A 23922-nucleotide genomic window follows, 5' to 3' on the forward strand; every position below is an offset into this window, starting at 1 on the left:
GTAACCTCCACCTCTCCCCATCTGAGACAGGACAACCGATGAAGGAAACAATCCAACAAAGACATGAATAAATGTCCAGCCCCTTGTGAGGGCAGGACTGAAGGGGCAGGTATTTTTCACAGCCACTAGAAAGCTTAGCAGCCTTTTGCAAGAACATTAGGTCCATTTTCTAGCTGACTCAGGCAGTGTCACTTCTTAACACTGTTCAGGATTGTGACATGGACAAGCTGTATCACATTCATCGTTTAGAGTAAAATTCAAGCTGAGAGAGAAAGAGCAACTAAGGAGACCAATTGCCATGGTTCACTTTGGAGAGAACAGCAAGGCAAAACAGTATTTGTTTCAATGAACTTTATTTAATTCTGTATCATACAAGTGGGATCTGAATCCCCAAACTTCCCATCATCAACATAATGGAGAAGCATCACTGCACAAGAGGAAGGCAGAATTTTGGAGCTGGAAGACAGGCTAGAACACGCCAGTTCTCCCCACGTGGTCAGAAATTCTTCCTCCTTCGCACGAGGTGCTTCTCAGACCAGCAGCTTTACCCCAGGAATAAGAGAGACAAAACTAGCTCTAAACACTCCCTTCTCTTCTTCCCAACTAAAGAGGCTGCTCGATGCCAGTAGTGGAATGGTTAAAGATAGGGAGTACATTAGGTTTTCAGCCTCTCAACCAGCCCACGAGATCAAGAAGTGGCCTAGTTGCTCCCTCTTCAAAGACCTAGAATGCTGAAGACTTACCTCCTTTCCTTCCCCCATGCCATAGCCTTGTTCTTTAAGCAAAGAGTAGGCAATGAACTCTGAGGAGGCTGAAGGAAAGCCAAGGAAAATCAGGGGCTACCTGAATCCCTGGGAATCTGGTGGCTACCCTGGTGCCCTCATTCATTCCCTTTGAGGTTCAGAGACCTGTTTGGAATAGTACACCGAGAGGGCCTCCCTTAGGGATTCGGAAGCAACCAGGGATACAGAACACACAGGAACCACCGTGAGGGTACACACCATTCCAGGGATGGCCCAAACCACAAACAGGGCAAAGCTCCCCCCAGCCAAGGCCCCAGGGGCTGGGGGAGCTGGGACGAGGCCCTGGCAGGGGGAAGAGAGCTCCTGCAGCTGTACTGAGGGCTCATATGATTTTACTTCTTCTTCCTCTCCTGGGAACAGCGAGGGCAGAACCTGATAGAAAGGGAAGTAAAAAGCCAGCATTTAGGGCATGACATGAACCTCAAACATACAGGCCCAAAGGACCTTTTCCAAGGTCCCTGACAAAACCTTAATTCAAATTTTCCTTTTAAAAAGGTCTTCTACGTTTGTACATCCAGTACTCTCCCTTTTGCCACCCAGGACCTCCCCTTTCCAAAGACCAGTGGGCCCTCCAGGGTGCTTCTTCACTCACCACTTTCCTCTTGGCTTTGTTGTCAGACCCACACAGGCAAAATGAAACCATTCAATGGAACACTGTTGGGGTGGAGAGCAGGCAGTTACAGAGCAGTTTTCTTCTGAAATCCCTGCTTCTGGGCTATAGGTGTTTCCCAGCATTTGATCACAAACTCCTAAATGCCTAGCAGTGCTCAGGGAATGAAGACTCACACCCAATCTATTAATTGTTAGACAGGAGAACTCCTCTTCTCCCTTGCTAAGCGTGGGGGCAAAAAAACATCCTGTCATTTTAAGGAAAACCCTGAAGAAAGAAAGAGGCACTTAATGGGTCATGGCAAGGTACCCCTTTGCCCTTCCAACTACCTGAGATAAGCCCTCTTCTTGCCACTGCTTGCTGCATCAGACCCCACCCAAGCAGGACAAGACTTTCCAGGAGAATTCTCCCTCCCCCTCTCTCCCCCACTCGCATCAAGTGCAGGCTCTTACATCTGGATTGTCGCAGCCAATCATCTCCCCATAGGAGACTTGGTGGCAGAGGCAGTAGGTAGGCTCATTGGGGTCCACTGGCATATCCAACACATCTGAAGGGTGCACATTTCCAAAGGTGACTGAAGGCATCCCATACTCTGTGCTACTGCAGGACAGGAACAAAGCAGGTCAGCAAAATAACTGGATTTAGTCCCTTCATGACTCCCAAGACAGTGCCCTTGTTTGCTGGAGCTACTTCTCTTTTTTGAAGCACATACACCCAATCCCACTGCAGTGACCTGCTTTCCCCTTCATGCCACACTGCCCTGGAAGAATTCAAAGGTCTCCTGCCTCCTGCTTCCCAAGAAGCAACAGGGGACACACCAACTGGTCTGAGTGGGGATCAGATCCTTCACAGGGAAGTATGGCTGGGCCTTCCTTTGTCTGATTTGTAGTGTTGCACCTCACCCCCAAAATCATAGAATCATAGAATGGTCTGGGTTGGAAGGGACCTTAAAGATCATCTAGTCCCAACCCTCCTGCATGGGCAGGGACACCTCCCACTAGACCAGGTTGCTCAGAGCCCCATCCAACCTGGTCTTGAACACTTCCAGGGAGGGGTCTTCCTCAACTTCCCTGGGCAACCTGTGCCAGTGTCTCAAAATCTCTTAACTTACGTGCGGACAAGCTTCAGCTTCTTCTGGGCAGTTTTGGGTGCCTCCTCATCAGAGTTCTTCCCTTTAGAGCGAGCACGGGCAGCTTTCTTCTCTTTTTGGGCTCGGCCCTCTGGTAAAAAGAGAAAAAGGTGCTGATTTTGCTACCCCATTGAAACAGACACCTGAGAGTAACCACCTCTCCAGCACTAAAATACTTTGGAGTGTATATTGGCTTTGGGCCATGCACCCCATCTTAATTTTATCTAGCAGCCTTGACTATGCTCACACAAGAAGAGCCCAGGTCACCATCTTTTTACCTGTCCTTCAGATTCCAGCGTAAAAGTCTGTGATCTGTACCACTCCAGTGCCCGCCTTCATCCCCACCACTTCCACAGTCACTTGGCTGCCTGCTGTATCAATCTGCAGCCCAGTGGTGGTACTCACTCTTCTTGCCCTTGCTGGAAGAACTGTCATAGTCACTGGACTCTATCTGCTTCTCCTTCAGGTCTGCTTCAAAGCGAGCGAGGTCTGTGTCCAGCCGCCGGATGTGCTTATCAACCTGCAGAGATGACAGCCACCTGGAGTTACCACAGGACATGAGGACAAAGAGGAGAGGGCATGGGGCTTGCACTAAGAGCCGAGAAGCAAGAGGGAGTAGGGCCTAAGAAGAGGGATCAGGGCCTTCCAGAACTCAAGGCTTTAGTACAGTACGATAAGCACTAGACACCTCCCTTCGTACCATCTCGTAGGTCTGCATAGCCAGCTGAACCTTGTCATCCCCAAACTCCTTGCATTTCCCATAGGCCTCCTGGATTTGCTTGAGAAGTCCCAGTTTCTCCTCTGAAGACAAAGTCCGTGCATTGCTGATATACTCCGTGGCCAACTTATCTATCTCCGACTTGAGGTCTGAAACAAGTTTAGCCATTAAATACATAAATACAGACACACACCACAGTGCCTGCCATTAAGAGAGACAGAAGGATCAGAGCAGCTGCAGGCTTCCTCCCCTGCCCTGAGATTCCCACAGGAAAGGCAAAGGAAAGAACAGCCAGCCAAGCTGCATACTTCCTGTCCTGTCAACAAACCCAGCCCTAATCCTCACCTTCTGTCCTCTGATCCAGGTCTCGCATGAGCTGAAAGTTTCTCTGCAATTCAAATGGCAGGTTCTCAATACCTGCAGGGAAAGAAGGATACAGGGACAGGTCAGGTTCCTGTCCAGGATGCCACAGCAGCAACAAAGCTAAATAGTAACACCTACACCACTCCAGCAATTCCCAATGTCCCTTCCTGGTGCCACATTAGTCTGCTTCCATTTGTTGTCGACTCCAAAGGAGACAGACTATAAAAACATGATCTATTTAATCCAGGAGCATAGTTCTGTAACATATCCTAGTGAACAGAAAACTGCTGCCATGCAGAAAGGTCTACATGAAGAAAGCAGAAATCCAAAAGCCAGAATGCAATCAGTAATTAAGATACAATGTATCCACACAAGAACTCCATTCAGTGAGGAAAGAAACAGTACAACAGCTGGTAAATAACACCATTTAGTTATTTCTATGCAAGAATGTAACAATTAAAGTTGATCAAATGCAAATTCACTGAAAAGTGAGTCCATTTCAGTGAGTCCATTTTACATATAAGGGACAGACAACACTGTGAGGGCCAAAGCACAAGTCTGAGACAGGACATGGAGCAGTGAAGTGACACGTGTTCCTTGTTCTGCCTTTTGCACTGTCATCTCAGTGTGCTCTGCCCAACACCTGGAAGAACCACAGAATCATCATGGTTGAAAAAGACCTCCAAGATCACCAAGTGCTATATATTGTGAATAATAAACATTCACAGGGCTCTGAATGAGTTGATAGCAAACTAATTTTCAATGCACTATGCTACTCACACTCGAGGCATCACCATATGCTTAACTGACAGAGCTGATAAAAACTATTTTCATTTTTCCATGCCTCTCTAATCAAACTGAGATCTAGTGTCACTTCATTCATCTGAAGTCCAAGCTTGATCGCTCTGGTCACCTTCGTATCTAATAAAAAAAGTCCCTCTTGCAAATTTAAAAAAAAAACAAAACACAAAAGGTGGGAGGAAAAGTTATTCAAAAACACAACATAAGCATGTCTGCTTCCTGAACCCACTCTCAGACACACAGGAAGTGTAGATGAAGTTGTGTTTCCCCATCACCAAAACTGTTTCATACAGCAGTGTCTGTTTTCACTGCCACGTCTTGCTACACTAGAGACATTCCCTGAAAAGCAAGCAGCTGGCAGGGAAGGTCTGCATGCAGAAGGCAGTTTTTCACAAGTCCTACACACAGGCCATGAAATTAATTCCTGTAAGTGGTAAAAACAACTGAGGGCCTCAGTGTGCTGTTCCTTTAACTCATTTTTTCACAAACAGCATATATAGTAAGCTACACACAGCATCCTTACAAGTAAACAAGCTATTGCTTTAACAGATTGATGTTGCCATTTCTAATTAAATATCCCAGAAACGCTCAAACAGTAGGTGTCCTTAAGCACCCAGATACCTAATCACACAGCACACAGTCATCATCCCCCCGTATTCAAGGAGAGTTAACAGCACAAAATCTAATTCTCAAAAAATCAGTAAGCAGCAAAATTAAGGCTGTCTGCCCATTCCTAAATTTGATACTTCCATGTTTGTCTGTCATGAGAGACTTTACACGAGCAGCTGACTGCTACATCACATCCCTACAGCCCAAAAAAAAGCATCCCAGAGGACAATGGGGACACAATTGTGAAAAATATCATTGCTTACAAAGGGATCTTATGGCAGGCATGAAATCCAGCTTGGGAACATCAAGACCATGACTCTTCCCTTCCTACAATCCCTAACCTCGTCAACTCCCAACCTTTCGATCTGTAGAGCAGATGAAACACGAGGCACACTGTAGCAGGCTGCTTTTCATTCCTCTTCAAAGCTCCAGCTGCAGAAGACAAGTATCCTCTAGAGGAACACAGTATCTGTTCTCACGCTGTACCCAATATGTCAAATTTAAATTGAGTTTATTAATCCTGGAAGATCACAACTTCTAAAGTCTTGATTTTGTAATTTAAAAAAAAAAATAATAAAAAAATTAATGTAATTTCTTCTTCTCTTCTAAAAAGGAAAGTCAGTAAAAGCACAAATTCTATCAAGTACAGTCAGTTTTCTCTTAGCAGGGCTAGAAACCTTTTTGATAGAGCCAGCACAAAAACCAGCAGGATGCTGTTCTCCTGGCAGAACAACCCCACAGGTTATGGCCACGTTTCACAGGGATGTTCCTGCAGCAGAAGAAAGTCAGGCAGGAGTTTGCTTCTGCTGCAGAACGTGAATGGGACTTTGCTCTAGTTTTTCCAGCTGTTACTATAAAAACCTGCCACCACTACTAATGCCAGCACAAGATCTCATCTGGAAAGCCTCTGTCCTGGTCTCATTTTTCAGCCCAGGCCATCTGTCCTTCAGAGACCCTTCAGGACAGAGACTCCTCCCAAGGCTTCCTCCTACCCTCAGCCAGGCCAGGAGCTCCTGTGCCTTCTTACAGACACAATCGGCAGATCATTCACCAGTCAGGCAGGTAGGAACAATGATCTTCCAGAGGCCCATTAGCTGGGCAGGTTTCCACAGAGATCAAAGAGACAAACCTCTGTCATTTGAATTTGTTCTCTGTTAAAACTGGCAAAATAATTTCCTACAATCCTAGCAAAATCTTTCACTCTGCAAATGTATCATATTAGGCCAATGTTCTGTAATTGCTTTGTCAATACATTGGGAGAAAATGAAAGAATTGACAGTACAGTGACTTTATAATCAGAACTGTCATAAAGACACTTCATCTATTCAACTGGAAGTGGAGAGAAGCTGAGCACAGCACTACAAATTATCATTGAGACAGTTTGGCAAGAATAAAAAGCATAAGATAAGCAAGCTAAGCAAGTTTTAACTGAGCCACAAACTATCTGTATGGTATATAGTTTTATCTAACGATGGTAAAGTTTTCTGCTGTCTGCAGACTAACAAAAAGTTCTTGTGTACCCTTACAAAGAGAAAACAAACAACAAAAAGTGATACTCTTATTACAGACCACCACAGTGGTCAGAACACTCCCTGAATTGCCTGATCTGTGCTACCAGAGATCACCCTAACAGTTCCATAACAAAGAAAAAAGTCTTAAGTTTCCACTTCCTCAGTCCTACTAATGCAACCCACTTTCCCTTGGTCTTTCTAAAAACATTAATGTTATCTATGTAATTTTGTTTCCCCCCAAAATTCTCCCTTTTCCTTTACAGGTAATTTGCTCTTTCTTCTTACTTTAAGATGCACCTAAGCTTTTTGTGACTAAATACTACATATTGCAAAATACCCAAATAATTCTCAGGTTCCAAAATGCATCGCAGTAAAGAAAAAGCACCCCACAGATATCCTTGCTGGTTAAAGAAGGCAGCAGTGAAGAGTGGTCACCTCAGTCTTCTGCAGGAATCCATAGCCATGCTGTCTTGTCCCTTTAAGAACCGTGCACTCTCACTCTCCAAAAGTCATCACCACCCACCCTCCCTCCCCTCCAATTAAGATGATTTTATTTCTTTCTTTTTAGGAACAAGTGGAGTGTCCAGTGTAGGCAACTGGTACTGAAACTTCAGCTACTTAACCTTCACACACACACACACACAGAGCAAGCCTACAAAAGCTGGTCTCTCTCACTATGCTCCATTCCTCCACAGCACAAATTTTAACTGTGCCAAACAACGGGTTTGTACTGTAACAATGTCCAGTTTCCTAAAAAGAGACCCACTGCAGCCCCCACCTCTCAACTGTTCACCCAACACATTCAGATGCAGGTATAAAATTATTAAAAAATGGGAAAATACATTTAGAAATATAACCATGGTTGCTTTATTGAACAGTACAGATTTCAGCAAACACTTTAAACACCACATTGCCCAAGGTAATTAAAAATATCCTGCTTGTGTCAGGGACTGCCACAACGAGAGGGTAAGTTCTTTTCCCCCTGAGACAGGAAATGGGCTGGGATCTTGCAGAGGAAGCACATAGGACTTCTTGGTTCTCTGGGATCCTCCTAATTTTGTAGTGTTTGAGGTATACTGCTGGCTTACAGCAATCTTCAGGAGCTTCCTTGCTTCCTCACTGGGGGAAGGATGTCCTGTATATACCTCCATCCCTGCATTAAGAGGGAATAACCCCTTCAAACTGCTGCTTCTATTCTTTTCTGACCACCTTCTCGGGGAGGGAGGGCTCCTTCTGTTTGTGTTTTTTTTTCATATGACATTAGTTCAATGCTACACTATCCACAGCCAAGATAGTAGACAATGCTGTTAAGTCTCAGAAAAGGGATCTTTATCACTATGTTAAAGATCAACCTTGATTTTAGAAGCCTGGAGGACTTGGAAGACTGCCACGTCAAACAAGGCTTGCACCACTACCACTCCAGGCATTTCCAGCCCATCACAGATCTCCAAAGGCAGGGATCACCTCCAAAGGCAGGGATCACCTCCAAAGACATCACGGGGCTGTTTGCCAAAACAGTCACATCTGATTTGCTATTGAGTAAGTGAAGAAATGCAGAGAAAATGCAGTATGCTTTGTCTTGGAAAGCCATCTCTACCAGCTCTGGTAAAAATATCAGTCAACAACAAAATAAATTCTAAATAAACTGGTCATTAACAACAATAATAAAGGTATTAGCATAGTGTGGGCTGGTTGTGCCAGTAGCTTTCACACAGACAAAAAATTATGCCTATGAATCACCAAATTCTCTTCCCTGCATGGATCTTTTGTAATTTTCCACAGATCATGTGTACTGCATCGCAGATGCAATTAATCTCACATCTCAGTAAGGTGAAGGGCATCTTTCACTACACTAAAATGATGCTGAATATAGAAACAATTTATTAGGAGATTTGCATACCTCAAGTATGATGTGAGAAACTTTAGAGGTAAGAAGAGGAGGGTATGGCTACATGCTCTACTGGGGAGAGGATCAGAGTAATGATGATAGGTAAAGTGAGAGATAAAAGAATTGCTGGGGAAGCTGGAACACAGCCAGGACTGGGAAGGAATCGACAGCTAGCCTGAGCAAGCTCTGACATGACACCCGTGCTCTTCAAGAGTATTAAGATAACAATACTCATCATACCCTCATTTAATGAAGCTATACAGAGGAAATGCCTGACAGATGTAGCTATTCTGAATTAATAATCCCATTTGACTGGATTAGCTGTTATCAAGGAATGAAAAGGCATTCCCATGGCAGTTGGAGAAGGACAATGACTTTCAAAAGGGTCACCTTTTGAAAGGTATGCTGCTCCTGATGCTCTGTGCTTATGCTGGCCTAAGTTTTTCAGTACTGACAAGCACTGAACTGGTGCAATTCTATGTGCCTGTTGACATGCAAATAGAATGAGCAAAAGAAAGTTGATGCCTCTCTAATCAGTATGAAAGCAAAAGGGGAAAAACCCAAACCAAAATGACTATGCAGCACCATGTTAATGGCATTGGTGGACAAAGAGCAACCAACATCATCTACCTGGACCGGTGCAAAGCCTTCGACACTGTGCCTCACAGTATCCTGGTATCCAAACTGGAACAACACAGATTCGATGGATGGACCACTCGTTGGGTAAGGAACTGGCTGGATGGTCACACTCAAAAAGTGGTGATCAACAGCTTGATGTCAAATGGAGACCTGTGACAAGTGGTGTTCTCCAAGGGTTGGTACTCAGAGTGGTGCTGTTTAACACTTGTCGGTGACATGGACAGTGGCATCAAGTGTACCCTCAGCAGGTTTGCCAGTGACACCAAAGTGTGTGGTGAGGTCAATACACTGGAAGGGAAGGGATGCCATCCAGAGGGACCTTGACAGGCTTGAGAAGTGGCCTCTTGCAAACTGCAAGAAGTTCAACAAGGCCAAGGGCAAGGTCCTGCACCTGGGTCAGGGCAATCCCAAGCACAAATACTAGTTGAGTGGAGAATGGATCAAAAACAGTCTGGAGGAGAAGGACTTGGGGGTGGTAGTGGAAGAGAAGCCCAACATGAGCCAGCAATGCACACTGGCAGCCCAGAAAGCCAACTGTGTCCTGGACTGCATCAAAAGAAGAGTGGCCAGCAGGTCAAGGAAGGTGATTCTCCCCCTCTACTCTGCTCTTGTGAGACCCCACCTGGAGTACTGAGTCCAGTTCTGGAGTCCTCAACATACAAAGGACATGGAGCTCCTGGAGATAGTCCAGAGGAGGGCCATGAAATGATCAGAGGGCTGGAGCACCTCTCCTATGAAAACAGGCTGAGAGAGTTGGAGTTGTCCAGCCTGGAGAGGAGAAGGCTCTGGGGAGACCTCACAGCAGCCTTCCAGTACCTGAAGGGGCTACAGGAAAGTTGGGGAGGGGCTTTTTACAAGGGCTTGTAGTGAGAGGACAAGGGGGAATGGATTAAAACTGGAAGTGGGGAGATTTAGGTTAGACATTAGGAGGAAATTCTTTAGTGTGAGGGTGGTGAGACACTGGCACAGGTTGCCCAAGGAAGCTGTGGCTGCCCCCTCTCTGGCAGTGTTCAAGGGCAGGTTGGATGGGGCTCCGAGCAACCTGGTCTAGTGGGAGGTGTTCCTGCCCGTGCAGGGGGGTTGGATCTAGATGATCTTTATGGCCGCTTCCAACTCAAACTGTTCTATGATTCTATAGGGATGTTAACAGCTGAAGATTCCTCATCTAGGCCTCCTGTTTCCATCATACTCTTCACTGAGGCAGATATGTCCTGGTGGTCTGCTCCTGGCACAGGTCCTGAGTGGTCACCTCCAAAACAATGGAACGAATATGAAGCAACCATCTGAGCAGACAGGCCAGCAACATCCTTCTGCTTCACAAGCTCACCAAGGTTACTAGCCCTCTGCTGATGACTCTCCCAAGCACTTAGATCTAATTTAGACCAAATGTTGGCAGAATCTAGCTCCTCAGAAGTTTGGGGGGGGGAAGATGGAAGAACTTTTTACTGTTTTGTTATCATTCCTTACCAACATCTTATGCTGACATTTATTCAGCAACAGACCAGTAAATCATATGGAAATTCGAACTTCCTTCCGGTCTGGCACACACTTCCCAACTGGAACAATGGAAGGTGCTGCTTGATTGCTTCAAAAAGCACACTCACAGACATGACCCTTCCATTCACCTCAGCTATCTCAGCAATGGGGCAGACATGTCCTCAGCAGCAGAGCACAGGCAGGTGAGCAGAAAGGTCATTTCATAATAACTTCAGGCACCAGGCAGTTAAGGAGAGATACATGCCTTGGTTCTGTTGCCATAAAAGATAAACTTGTGTGTTGTCACTAAGTACACTGACTTTATTCTGATACCCACTAGGTGGGTAAATAGGAAAGCACTGATGGTAGAAAATACATGTGGCTGCACAGCAGTTCCCTCTACTACAAAGATAGTCCCTACAGTCCCAGCATTACATTTACACAGAGACTTGTAGAAAACGATTTGGGATGCTTTCTGAATATATCTGCCTCAATGATGCCTAGTGCAAAGCAGCTCTGGGATCCTCTTGCAAATTCCAAACATGAAGAAAACTCAGTGTTTGCATCTCATCTGCTGGAAAATCTGTATTAGTCACCCCTCATTTCTCCCCCTCAAAGCCAGTTCTAACCCAGCACGAGAACAAATACTGAGCCAAGCACAAATATGAGCAAGCACAAACGCTTCTAAGGAGGCTTCAATGCACATTCAATCTTCTCATCACCAAGCACTGTTTTCTTCTTTCTTATTCTTAATTCCTTTCTATATCTGGAACTCTTTGCACCCATCGTTTTTCCCCTTCTAAAGTTGCACTGCTTTCTTGTCATGAGGTGAAGCACTTTGGCACCTTGTTTTCTCCCCTCAAAAGCAGGCATAAAATGGTTCAGAGCCCAGAAAGAGGACCATATTTCAAGAAATGGAATTTTTTCATGCCTAACTTCAGCCACTGAAAAGAACCGGAACAAGAAACATTCCTCTTCTTCCCCTTCCCTGAATCCTTTAGCTCAGCATGGTCATTGAAGGGGTAGTTTTAGTAGCATGAAGGAAGGTGATCAGACAAGATAGGGAGCTCCTCTGTCTCCCTACGCAGCCCAGAAGGAACGTGCATATTTTTCTGCTGCAAAAACATCTGCTAGGAGCCTAACACGTTTCGGACAGATATGCTTTGCAATTAATAGCTTAGAGCAAAGGCAAGAGCATATCTAATCCTAGGTCTAAGCCCAGTTTCAAATTATGGCAAGGACTTGAAAGCTACTGAGATACCAATGCTAAAAAATTGCCAGGTATCTTTTACTAAGGGAACTGTTGTTAGCTTGGCTGTTCTACAAAAATCTCTTGGAAAAGAACTTCAGCTGTCCAAAGGAGAGGACTCAAAATTATGAATTGAAACAACTGAGGCTGTATGCACAGCTTTCTCAGACTGCTCATCCATTTTAACATTTAGTTTTTAACTACCTAACTGCACGAGATTTTTGTACAGGGCATTTCTCATTCTCAGGGACTGAGCAGTGATTCAGTTTTATTTTATTCTCTTTGCTCACTTCAGAGTAACACATACACGACCCAAAACCTCAACTGGAAAATCATTTTGGTAATCAGCTTTTCAAGGTGTTCATTACTGTGACATTTGAATGGTTTTTCACAATGCTGCTGTGGAGTAGCCTACTTCCCTTACCAATAAAATGAAAGTTAAGGGATTTACTGAGGCAAATAGCTGAAAGGCAAAGCCACCAGCTAATAACAAACACACATCTAAAAATGCTGCATACATTTTCAGAATAACCTGTTGGGAGCAGAGTTCAGCTGCATCTATGAGCATTCTGCACCAAATACTTGATGCATTATCAGAAATTAACTTGCATAACAAGCTAGAATATGCAAAAAACAAATGTAAGCCATATTAAAAATACTTTAAAAGGCTACATAAAACTTCATGATGCATTACAGACAACAATCAGCAGGGCTGCACCATTCATGCAAATGACCCAGGAAGCAGAAGAATAACCTGACCTCTTTAGTAAGTACCATGAAGAAGACTCGTTACTACAGGTCTGTGAGCATTTTCAGAGGGCAAGAAGTTCAAGTAGGATGTCAAAAGAGTAGAGCAGGCTTGGAGAAGGACAATATAGCTAATCAGAAAAGTGAAAAATTCATTACCTCAGGCATTTTTTTTTCTTTTTGCTAAGTTACCAGAGAGAAAGTTAAGATTTAATCAATTACAAACTGCACACGGAAGAAACTTTTAATAAGGGGACACTTCATCATAGCAGGTCAAAGGTGGTGGAGGTGCAATGACTATGAAAACTAACTGCACACCAATGTCACAAAATCATGACAGGAAAGCCTACCTTACTACCTTACTGAAGATAGCCAGCAAACTACCTTACTGAAGGCTGAGATGGATGCTCTTTGACTGAAAGTACTAAAATTAATCCAATGTGCTTTTCTGAAAGAAACTCAAAATTAACCACAGCAAGTGTCTTGAAATGAGCTAGCAAAGGGAATTAATTTTGCATATGCTATACAGGACACCAGACAAAACTGGAAAAGGACTTACGAGCTCTAGGAGTATGCAAAAAAGGTTAAATCACAGAATGGTTTGGGTTGGAAGGGACCTTGAAGGGGGGACTCGTTGCAACCCCCCTGCATTGGCAGGGACAACTCCCACTAGATCAGAGAATCAGAGAATCACCAAGGCTGGAAAAGATCTTTAAGATCATCAAGTCCAGCCTATGACCAACACAACCACATCAGCCAGACCATGGCACTAAGTGCCACATCCAGCCTGTCCCTGAACACCTCCAGGGTTGGTGCCTCCACCGCTGCCCTGGGCAGTCCATTCCAATGTCTGATCACCCTCTCCACGAGGAAGTGCTTCCTAATATCCAACCTAAACCTACCCTGGAGCAGCTTCAGGCTGTGCCCTCTTGTTTTGTCACTAGTTGCCTGGGAGAAGAGCCCAGCCCCCACCTGATTACAACCTCCTCTCACAGAATCACAGAATCTGAGGAGTTGGAAGGGACCTCAAAAGATCACCCAGTCTAACCCCCCTGCCAGAGCAGGGTCACCCAGAGCACATCACACAGGAACTTGTCCAGGTGGGTTTTGAATGTTTCCAGGGATGGAGACTCCACAACCTCTCTGGGCAGCCTGTTCCAGGGTTCTGTCACTCTCACAGGAAATAAGTTTTTCTGATGTTTACGTGGAACCTCCTATGCTCCAGTTTGTTGAAGAGAGTGATAAGGTCAAAGGTGACCAGGCTGTTCAGAGCCCCATCCAACCTGGCCTTGAACACTGCCAGGGATGGGGCTTCCACAACTTCCTTGGGCAACCTGTTCCAGTGTCTCACCACCCTCACACTAAAGAATGTCTTCCTAATGTCTAACCTAAATCTCTCCTCTTCCAGTTTTAAACCATTACTCCTTGTCTTCTCACTACAAGCTCTTGTAAAAAGCCCCTCCCCAACTTTCCTGTAGCCCCTTCAGGTACTGGAAGGCTGCTATGAGGTTTCCCTGGAACCTTCTCCTCTCCAGGCTGAACAGCCCCAACTCTCTCAGCCTGTCTTCATGGCAGAGGTGCTCCAGCCCTTGGATCATCTTTGTAGCCCTCCTCTGGACTCACTCCAACAGACCCATGACCTACTTGTGTTGGGGGCTCCAGAACTGGACACCATTGCAGTGAAGATTGATTTATTCTTCCAAACGTCTTTGTAGCCAGAATTTTTTAATGTACTTTTACATTGTACACATCACTGTTTTTTAAGCAAGACACCTTAAAAAGGACACTCTACACTATCATATTAATATTCACTTGCAACAAGATGAGAATCTCTAATTCAATTGCAGGACCATGCAGCTCAGCTGAGAGAGAAAGTAAGAGTTTGTTAACTGCTGCTTGCTGAGAAGGGCTTGTGGGAGATGTAAAGGTTGGAGGTCGTCTGGGGCAGAGTGATCCTGAAATGATAGTTCTCAATTCTTGGAGGGGCAAGGGGGGGAGCCAGAACTGCCACCTTCAACTTCCAAAGGGCAGACTTTGGCCTGTTTCAGAGCATGGTTGAGAGTGTCCCTTGGGAGACAGTCCTGAAGGGCAAAGGAGCCCAGGAAGGCTGCTCATACTTGGAGGAACTCTTAAAGGCACAGGAGTAGGCCACCCCTGGGGCCAAATAAACGAGCCAATGGGGAAGAAGACCAGCCTGGCTAAACAGAGAGTTTTGGCTGGAACTCAGGAACAAAAGGAAGGTTTACGGCCTTTGGAAAAAGGGGTTGGCAACCTATGAGGAACAGCAAGATGTAGTCAAGCTGTGCAGGGGGAAGACTGGAAGGGCCAAGGCTCAAGCAGAACTCAACTTGGCCATTGCAGTTAAAGACAACAAGAAGAGGTTTTTTCAGTGTATCAATAGAAAAAGGAAGACTAGGGAAAACGTAGGCCCACTGGTGAATGAGGTGGGTGCCCTAGTGCTGGAAGACACAGAGAAGGTGGAGTTACTGAATGCCTTCTTTCCTTCATTCTTCACTGGTAAAGCTGTCCCTCATGAATCCTAGACCCTAGAGGCAAGGGGAAAGGTCTGGAGAGAGGAAGACGTTCCCTCAGCAGAGGAGGACTGGGTTAGAGACCACTTGGCCAAGTTGGACATCCTTAAGTCCATGCACACTGATGGGATGCACTCGTGAGTGCTGAGAGAGCCGGCAGATGTTGTTGCTGGGCCACTCTCCATCATCTTTGAAAGGTCATGGAGAACAGGAGAGGTACCTGAGGACTGGAGGAGGGTCAATATCACTCCAGTCTTCAAAAAGGGCAAGAAGGAAGACCCAGGAACTACAGGCTGGTTAGTCTCACCTCTGTCCCTGGGAGGGCGATGGAATGACTCATTTGGATGTCATCTCTAAACACGCTGAAGAACAGGAAGTTATTGGGAGTGGTCAACATGGATTTACCCATGGTAAATCATGTTTAATCAATCTGCTAGCCTTCTACAATGATGTAACTGGTTGGCTGGATGAGGGGAGAGCAGCAGATGTCATCTACCTTGACTTCAGCAAGGCTTCTGACACAGCCTCCCATAACATCCTCATTAGGACACCAAGGGAGTGTGGGCTAGATGAGTGGACAGTGAGGTGGATCAAGCTGGGTGACAGAGCTGAGAGGGTGGTGATCAATGGAGCAGGGTCGAGTTGGAGGCCTGTAACCAGTGGTGTCCCCCAGGGGTCAATACTCGGTCCGGTCTTGTTCAACATACCCATCAATGACCTGGACGAGGGGACAGAGTGTATCCTCAGCAAGTTCTCTGATGATACCAAATTGGAAGGGGTGGCTGGCACTCCAGAGGGCTGTGCTGCAATCCAGTGTGACCTGGGCAGGATTGAGAGCTGGGCAGAGAGGAATCTCATGAGGTTCAACAAGGGCAAGTGTAGGGTCCTACACCTGGGGAGGAGCAACCCCATGTACCAGTATAGGTTGGGGGGGACCTGCTGGAAAGCAGTTCTGAGGAGAAGGATCTGGGAGTCCTGGTAGACAGTAAATTATCCATAAGCCAGCAACATGCCCTTGCTGCCAAGAAGGCAAATGGAGTCCTGGCGTGCATGAGGAAGTGTGGCCAGCAGGTAAAGAGAGGTCATTTCCCCCCTCTACTCTGCCCTGGTGAGGCCACCTCTGGAATACTGCATCCAGTTCTGGGCTCCCCAGTGCAAGAAAGGCAGGAAACTGCTAGAGAGAGTCCAGAGGAGGGTGGCAAAGATGACTGGGTGACTGGAGCATCTCCTGTATGAGGGAAGGCTGAGAGAGCTGGGACTCTTAGCCTGGGGAAGAGAAGGCTGAGGGGAGACCTTATCAATGCCTCTAAGTATCTAGAGAGTGTGTGCAAGGAGGATGGAGCCAGACTCTTTTCAGTAGTTCCCAGTGACAGGCCAAGGGGCAAAGGGCACAAGCTGGAACACAGGAAGTTCTATTTAAATATGAGAAAAACTTCTTTACAATGAGGATGACAAATCACTGGAACAGGCTGCCCAGGGGGTTGTGGAGTCCCCTTCTCTGGAGACATTCAAGACTCCCCTGGATGCAGTCCTGGGTAATGTGCTCTAGGGGATCCTGTTTTAGCAGGGGGGTTGGACTAAGAGGTCTTTAGAGGTCCCTCCCAACTCTGACAATTTCTCTGTGATTTTCCCTGCAAGCTTTTACTAGGGAGGAACAGAGGAATTTGCAAGGGGTTCATAGGTTAGGCCGACAAGTGCTGAGACTCAGGAGGGCTTGGTTTTGGTGGGAGCATTCTTAAGCCACCAAGCTTATCTATAGCTTCCTAGCTACCATATCTCTCCACACCCACTGTTGCATCTTTGTCATCCCTACCTACCATCTGCAAGTTCCAGCCTTTCACTCCCTTACCTGCACACTGCAGCTCTTACTTGAAGGGCACTTGTGCTCTCCCAGCAGGAAAACTTACATACTCCCCACCCACTTGTCCATCAGCTTATTTCCCCTCTTGCCTTAGCCCCTGTTCTCCCAACTCCCGATCATTTTTGCTGTGAAGCCTCAGTCAACTGCAATCTTCCACAACAGAAGAAGAGCAGAAAAACATACAATTTTGCCCAGCAATCCTTGCTCCTTGTCCAACTCTTCCTCCTTCCTTACAGCTCCTTGCCTGTCCACTTCCTGGTCCTTTTCACTTTCGCTGAAATTTATTATGGTTCTTGAACTTTGAAGTCACAAGAGGTCTCCTTTCCTAATGACAGAAGGGGCAGACACGACGAATGAGACCCTTCATCTCCATGTTGACACTGTATCAGCACTGTCCTGGAGGAAAACCGGTGTAGCAAACCTTCTGAAGAATCAAGCACACCCAAACAAGAGACTTAATTCAGCCAAGTATAGCAAAATAGAAGACAAACTGCCAGTATTACCATGCTTTAAACACACCACCCCATCACCATGTTCCCCCATTTCAAATGCTGACACCAGATCAGAAAGAAAAGAGAATTCATTAAAGAACAGGCTTCTAAATCTGCACTCATTAGTAAGTTTCTTCAAAAACAACTCCTGTGATTAGTCTACTATTTGAAGGACAAGACACACTGAAGGTCTTACTCTCACAGGACAGAGTTTGACCAAGCTATAAGCACCTTAAAGCAGGGTGGTATCACAGGAGGGCTCAGATATCGTTACCAGCTCTCTCGGTGTTAACGGAGCACTCTCGGACCAGCAGAGCAGGACTGCACCTTGACACCGACAGCGGAAGAAGCTATCGCAACGACACCCCTGCAGGCACAACCGCTGCCTTCGCCTCGACCTCACCGGCTCGGCAGCGGGCGCCGGGAAGGCCGCCGGCGGCCAAGCTTCTGCTCCCCAGAGGCGGCAGGCGCGGCACCGCCTCCCTTCCTCGGGGCCAAACCACGGGCCCGCCGCGGGGCCGGGCTCCCGCAGGAGCCCCAGCCGGACGCTGCCCCAGAAGCGGAGGGGCCGCCGAAGCGGGGCCGGGAGCAGGCCGGGCCGGGCCGGGAGCGGGCCGGGGCCCCCCCGCGCCGAGCCCGGCCCCCGCGGCGCCCCGCCCCGAGGCACGGCCCGCCGGCGCTCCCCGCAGGCTGCCCCCGCCGCGGCTCCCGGCCCCGCGCCGCCCGCCCTTACTGTCCAGGTAGTGCTCCAGGTACATCCCCGCCGCCATCTTGCGCCCCGCACCGCCGGGGCGCTTCCGGCCCCGCCCGGAAGCCGCGCGCCCCGGCCGCTTCCGCCGGGCCGGGCCGGGCCGTGCGGGGCTGCCCGCCGTGCTCCCGGGAGCGGGGCTGCCCTCGCCGCCGCCGCCTCGCTCCTGCGGGAGAGCCGGCCGCCGGGAGGTGCCCAGCGGGGGCTGCAGGCCGCCGGGAGGTGCCCAGCGGGGAGCGGGCCTGGGCGCAGCGGCCCGGCGGCTGCGGAGGGTCCGGCCCTGCTGTCGCCGTTTCCGCGCCACACAAGAGCCGGGACGCGGCCTGTGGAGGCTACGGGAAATTCCAGGTGGTTCCCCAGGAGCCTGGCTGGGCCCTCCCGCTGGATCGCCTGTCAGCTGGGGAGGGCATTGCCGCTTTCCCTTCCCGGTACAACTGGCCGGCGACGGGCACCGCACAGAGCGTCTGTGCCGTAGAATCACGCGTGGTGCACGCTTCACACAGCCAGCAAACCGAAACAGCGATTAACTGACGTGAAGTATGTGGTCACGCTTCCTTTTCTCCCCCTTGCCATACCCCTTTCCTGCCTCTACACCACAACTCACTTCTAGGTTAGAATCATACCACAGAATCCTATCACAGAAACACAGAGTGATCCACCCCCCCCTGCACGGGCAGGGACACCTCCCACTGGACCAGGTTGCTCAGAGCCCCATCCAGCCTGGCCTTGAACACTGCCAGAGCTCAGGAACCCTTCCTTCCCCAGCCTAACCTCTGCTAGCATTTGCACAAGATGGTATGGTGCTGTGCTAGCTCAAAAGGCTGAGGTCACACATGCAATTATAAAGGAACAGAGACAAAGAATCTACGACATCCCGGATTGTTGTTTCCAGAGGCCAGCATTAATTTAGCATCCTATACTGCCTGGGAGGCATTGATTTTATCTGGCAAATGCTGTATTGCATCTTCCTTTGTCCCTCCCACTTACCTACAGAATTGTTTTTTTTCCTCATAGAGTGGATAATGACAGGCATTGCTCAGGACTGCTTGCTGCTAGATTCTGGCCATGAGAAGTCATCAGACTTTTTCCTTCCCTTTCCTCCTCCAGATCTTCCAAGGCACTTTGCCTTTATTTATATGGATATACCAGGATTAAGTCTTCCAGCAGCCTGCAATGCAAGACTGAGAGGCTGTTACAAAATTAATTGCAGCAGTTTGAACTATCACCCATATTGCTGTTATACTAATTAGTTAATTCAGAGATCACTGTGTTCTGAAGATGCAGTGTTTTTGAGACCTATTCCTATAGTCATTTATTATATATTTTTAATTATTCAAAACACATTTAATATTCTTTTCAGTTCCTCTGTGAAGCAGCTGGCTTCAGTTAGCTGAACATTATTGTGAAGTCTCACTTGTTTCTGAAGTACTTCAACATTCTTCTAGAAATTGCCTTACACTCTTAATTAAGAAGAAGGATGTGGCTGTTACATTAAAAGAAAACAAAACCAAACAAGACAAAAAAACCCCTGCTCCCTATGCCCTGTCACAGCACTAAACCAGAATCTCCCAAATGCATCTTGCTTGGAGCTACCAGGCTGAAGGGAGCTGATGTTAAGGAGAAGACATCCTTAGACACTGCCAGTTTGTTTAAGAGACCACTTGGGAATCCCATCTTACCCTCCAAGATAAGGAAAAGAAGAGACATTTGCCTAAAATCTAAAATGGTAAATTTTAGTAAAGTCTACAAATGGATATTTAAATTCATCAACTGCCACTGTGAAGTGGGAAAGCAAAGGGGAGAGGCAGTTTTATGTACCTCTAGTCTCATAGCAGCAGGAACTCTTCTGATCCAGCAAAAAGAGGTTCCTGAGCTCTGAACACAGAAGGGTTCCCTGTCTGGCTCTTTTTGCACTCTTTAGAAAGCCAAGGCCCTGAGGTCACTGAGGTTCCTGGAGGAGTGAATCACTTCGGGTTCCAGAAGCCTCCTCACCCACAGATGGAGCGTTACCATGGTAGTTATTTGTTGAGAGGTGGGACGTGTTCTTAGAGTAAACACTTCTGCAAGTTCAAGTCCTAGCACGGGCACAGGTGATTTCCCAGGAAGATGCTTCCCCAAATGGAATATGCTGTAGAGGAACGTGTCTATTTACAACTGCTCCCCACCCAGTCTCAAAACATTGATACACAGGTAACTAGTGTAGGAGCAGAGGCAGCCAGTGACCCCCATGGCTACCACACCCCACCCTCCCCATCCTGGAGTTTGCTACTTCCGTTTCATCCTGCTGTGAAACTGGTCAATTCCTCCTCTTCAGGTGAGGGACCTGCCTGATGAGTGGGTGTACTGCCCAGAAGGCCTAGCCATCTCAAAGGGAAACTAAGTGGCCTACTGAAGTAGTCTGGAGCAATGGTTTTCAGCCTTTATTGATCTACAGATGCCTGTGTATCTTCCCTTGGAAATGTAAACAACTGTATACCAAATGTAAGCCTCCAGCTTCTAAGCTTTCTTACAGACCTCTTTAAGTGTTGTCCAAGGACCACAAGGTGAAGGTGAAGTCTTGAGAGGGAGCCTTCTGTGTGCCCCAGCAGGAGGCCTACAACTTCTGCATCTTGTTTGCTTCCCTTTTTGCTGTAGAGGGGCACATTCAGCTCTTCTCACCCTTTCCCCTTCTCAGTTCAGAGGTCCCTGCTCTGCATTTCCTTCTCCTCAGGAAAGACTAGATATCCCCACACTTCATTCTCACAAGCATCAAACGATCTGCAGCACTTGCCCCCAAGGTGGTTGATGTTTTACAAAGGAAAGAGGATGCCAAAGGCCCCAGATCGTAGCTGTGTTGGCATTCCAAAAACATATCCTAAATCCAGCAGCAAAACTAGGCATACACTCTAGTTCTTTGGTGTCATGATTTCTTTTCTTGAATTTTTTTTTCCATTCATTACATAGACACTACATGAAATCGAAATGTTTGTTGGACCAAGTTACTACATCTCTCTAGTACTTTGGTGTTCTACTATACAGAAACAAGAAACCATGCACACAAATTTAATCTGTTGTACCTGAAAATGACGACTGAACAGGTACCTATCTTGTAGTTAAGGAAATGTACAGAGCAATTTCATTCTATGTTCTGAAACTGCACTAGTAAACCTGGGCAGCTTTCGGGTACGTTACCTGCAAAATATTAGAAAAAAAAAATTCTAAACATGATATATATATATCCTTTAGTTGATATAAAGATGATAAAATAATCAATAAAAATATAGAAGACAGGCAGAATCTCATAATTATATTCTATATTAGGAAGAAAGTTGGATGATGTAGACAAACGAAACATTACCTATTGCCAGTGAGATTTAGGAAGATACTTAGTTCTACCCATTAAATAAAACACCCTAAAAGTTGCATAGCTAGAAACTTGCAATCATAATTTTAAAAGAATTATCTGGCAAGCAGATGGAAACAATGGGCTTTCTTTTCCACACAATTTTGGAGCTCTGAATGTGTTCCAGAAGACCAGCAAACACTTTTTCCTTAAAAAGTGTTTGAGAATTAAATGGGATCATCCAGGCTGCTGTCGGCCAGTTAACCTAACACTAATTTGGCAGAATGACAGTGTAATTGATACGGGATGCACTCAGGTAAGAAAAGAAACGTAATTCTGTTTGTTTTGATGTAAAGATCTCATGAGAAGAGCTACATTATTCTTGGATGGCAATGTAAGTTTGGTAGCTCAAGATAACCATCTAGGCCTAACACAGCAAGACTTGTAACTGCACACGACACAGCCAGGTCATTCTGAAAGGAAAAAAAGAGAAGCAACAGAGAGGTGGAGCCACAAAGTCAAGACTGTGTGTGGGACACCTAGAACAGCTCCATTGAATTTAGCTGTTTGCAAAGGTGAATGCAGTGACTTGATCACAGTCTGTAATTTCTTACAAAAGAAAGAAAGACTTCGTATAGCAGAAGACTGTAATGTACTGAACAAAGGGGTAACAAGACCCTTTGAATTAAACAAAAAGGTAGTAAAATAGAATGGCAGTTTGAATGGCAGTGATAACCAACAAAAAAACTCTAATAAGTGACATTGGTGGATTAACCATGAGGCTTTAAATTATGAAAGTCTTACATCTTTCTTGAAGATTTAACTGAATTATAGACCAGCAGCACTATCATTAGTCACAGCTGAGATTCAGTTACTGTTTGTGGGTGACTATTCTAAATCACTTCCAGCCTACATGATGTTCCCTTTTAAAGCAAAAATAATTTGTAAAATCCAGCTAAAACCAGACAACCCATTCAGTAAAGGACAAGAAGAAAAAATGCTACCACCTTCCAGCAAAGAAACAAGATGCAACCTAGTACAAAACTTCAAAGTCATTGTCAAGTCTTCCTGGGTACAGACACAGAAACAAATGGATCTGCATCACAAAGAAAATGCAGCGTCAAAGAATGCAGGGAGCTGAACAGTAACGACCATGGGATCTTGTTAGAGAATCTTCTGCTGTGTAAGTGGGAGTTAAGTAATTGAACCGTTGTTGTTGGCTTGAGCGCACAGAGCTGAAAAGCTGCAGACTGTGGAACCTGAGGTTTCATCTCAACAGGGAAGAATTTTGTACATATGCTACATTCTGCATCCCACAGGTAGCAACTCTACTTCTTAAACCATCTGAATATGTTAAGGAGCCTCAGGAATCCAAAAAGGAAGACCTGAAACAAACTCAAGCAAGTGACAGCGAAAACGAGTGTAAGGTATCTTCAATTATTTCTACACCAGCAAAAGGACTCTGGGTAAAGAGATAAGAAATTCTCACTGATGAGGGGAATAAAGATACCTGGAATACAGTGACATTTCTGAAGCCTGATGGGCAAGTCCCTTAGTAGAAGAAGCATTAGTTTCCCCCCGGGCAACAGTAAGAGCTATAGGAGCAGGAGCAAACTGCACAAACACAAGATATAGCATCTTCGAAGTAACTGAGAGCACAGAAATTGAACAGCCTTAAGCACAGATGGAACCCCATGTAACAGATTCCAGGATAGCAGAGAAAACAACATGAGAAAACAACACAACAAACCAGGGATGAGGAGAGGTGATTTCAAGCACCCTGAACATATAAAATGAAAAACCACTGCCATGAATTTTAACTCATGAGACATTCCCCAGGGAATTCTTAGTCAGGAAACCATCTTTCCAACTTTTAAAACTGCAGTTTTCTCAATACAAGACACTGCATACTGAACAATTCCGTTTTTCAGACTTCAAGGTGATGCATACAAGACAGTAACTTGAGTGAAACTGGAAATTCCATCCTGTTCATATGGAATATGGACATGCAGAGGAGGGCCACAAGCAGTAATACACCTGTGCTGAATCAGAACTGATTTCCAAGGTGAGCAAAACTATAAACTGAGTCATCCAAGAGAAGAAAGAAATAAGGCAGAAAATGTGAATGAAACTCTGCTGTAAGAAAAAAATTACTGTGGCCAAAAAAACCCCCTAATTCCACAATCAAGAAAGAGGAAAACTTTTGGTAAAAGCTCATCCTGGGTTCAGTGACAAAGTCTGTGTGCAAGGAGAAACAATTTAAAAAAGAAAAAAGCAAGAGAAAAAGGGAAGGCCAGACTGCAACTGACACAAGTTAGACATTATAAAGTAGAGGAAACTGGTAAGGAAAGCTTTGTGGTTAGCAAAACTACTGGTAACAGGAAGGGATTTGGGATGTTTTATTCCTTTCTTTAAATAAAAAATAA

The 23922-nt window shown here is 46.0% G+C and overlaps 1 protein-coding gene across 4 annotated transcripts; it reads right to left on the reverse strand.

The window, feature by feature from the left end:
• Positions 1 to 336: 336 nt before the first annotated feature.
• ING4 (inhibitor of growth family member 4) lies at positions 337 to 18223 on the reverse strand. Of its 4 annotated transcripts, XR_007890823.1 has the most exons (9): positions 18160 to 18223; positions 3606 to 3677; positions 3243 to 3409; positions 2948 to 3062; positions 2525 to 2633; positions 1866 to 2013; positions 1396 to 1457; positions 1002 to 1175; positions 337 to 908 (listed from the first exon to the last, which is right to left on the reverse strand). XR_007890823.1 is itself a non-coding variant. In XM_051631564.1 (8 exons), the coding sequence occupies exons 1-8, from the start codon at positions 18194 to 18196 to the stop codon at positions 1136 to 1138; spliced, it is 750 nt and encodes a 249-aa protein (XP_051487524.1). In that variant the 5' UTR covers positions 18197 to 18223; the 3' UTR covers positions 337 to 1135. The 4 variants fall into 4 exon arrangements, 3 of the variants coding, with proteins under 3 accessions (XP_051487524.1, XP_051487542.1, XP_051487535.1); XM_051631564.1 differs by having other exon boundaries at positions 337 to 1175; XM_051631582.1 differs by lacking the exon at positions 18160 to 18223 and adding an exon at positions 17701 to 17906 and having other exon boundaries at positions 337 to 1175.
• Positions 18224 to 23922: the final 5699 nt, after the last annotated feature.

The sequence above is a fragment of the Apus apus genome, chromosome 1, assembly GCF_020740795.1.
Source record: "Apus apus isolate bApuApu2 chromosome 1, bApuApu2.pri.cur, whole genome shotgun sequence".
Classification (NCBI taxonomy): domain Eukaryota; kingdom Metazoa; phylum Chordata; class Aves; order Apodiformes; family Apodidae; genus Apus; species Apus apus.

What these genes read in the sequence shown, in the direction of transcription:
- ING4 (XM_051631564.1), bottom strand. Translation starts at nt 18,196, where the DNA reads ATGGCGGCGGGGATGTACCTGGAGCACTACCTGGACA. An exon ending in AAGCTGAAGCTTGTCCGCAC is followed by an intron (nt 2,014 to 2,524) that starts GTAAGTTAAGAG and finishes CCTGTCCTGCAG; the next exon opens with TAGCACAGAGTATGGGATGC. An exon ending in ACAAAGCCAAGAGGAAAGTG is followed by an intron (nt 1,176 to 1,395) that starts GTGAGTGAAGAA and finishes CCTTTCTATCAG; the next exon opens with GTTCTGCCCTCGCTGTTCCC.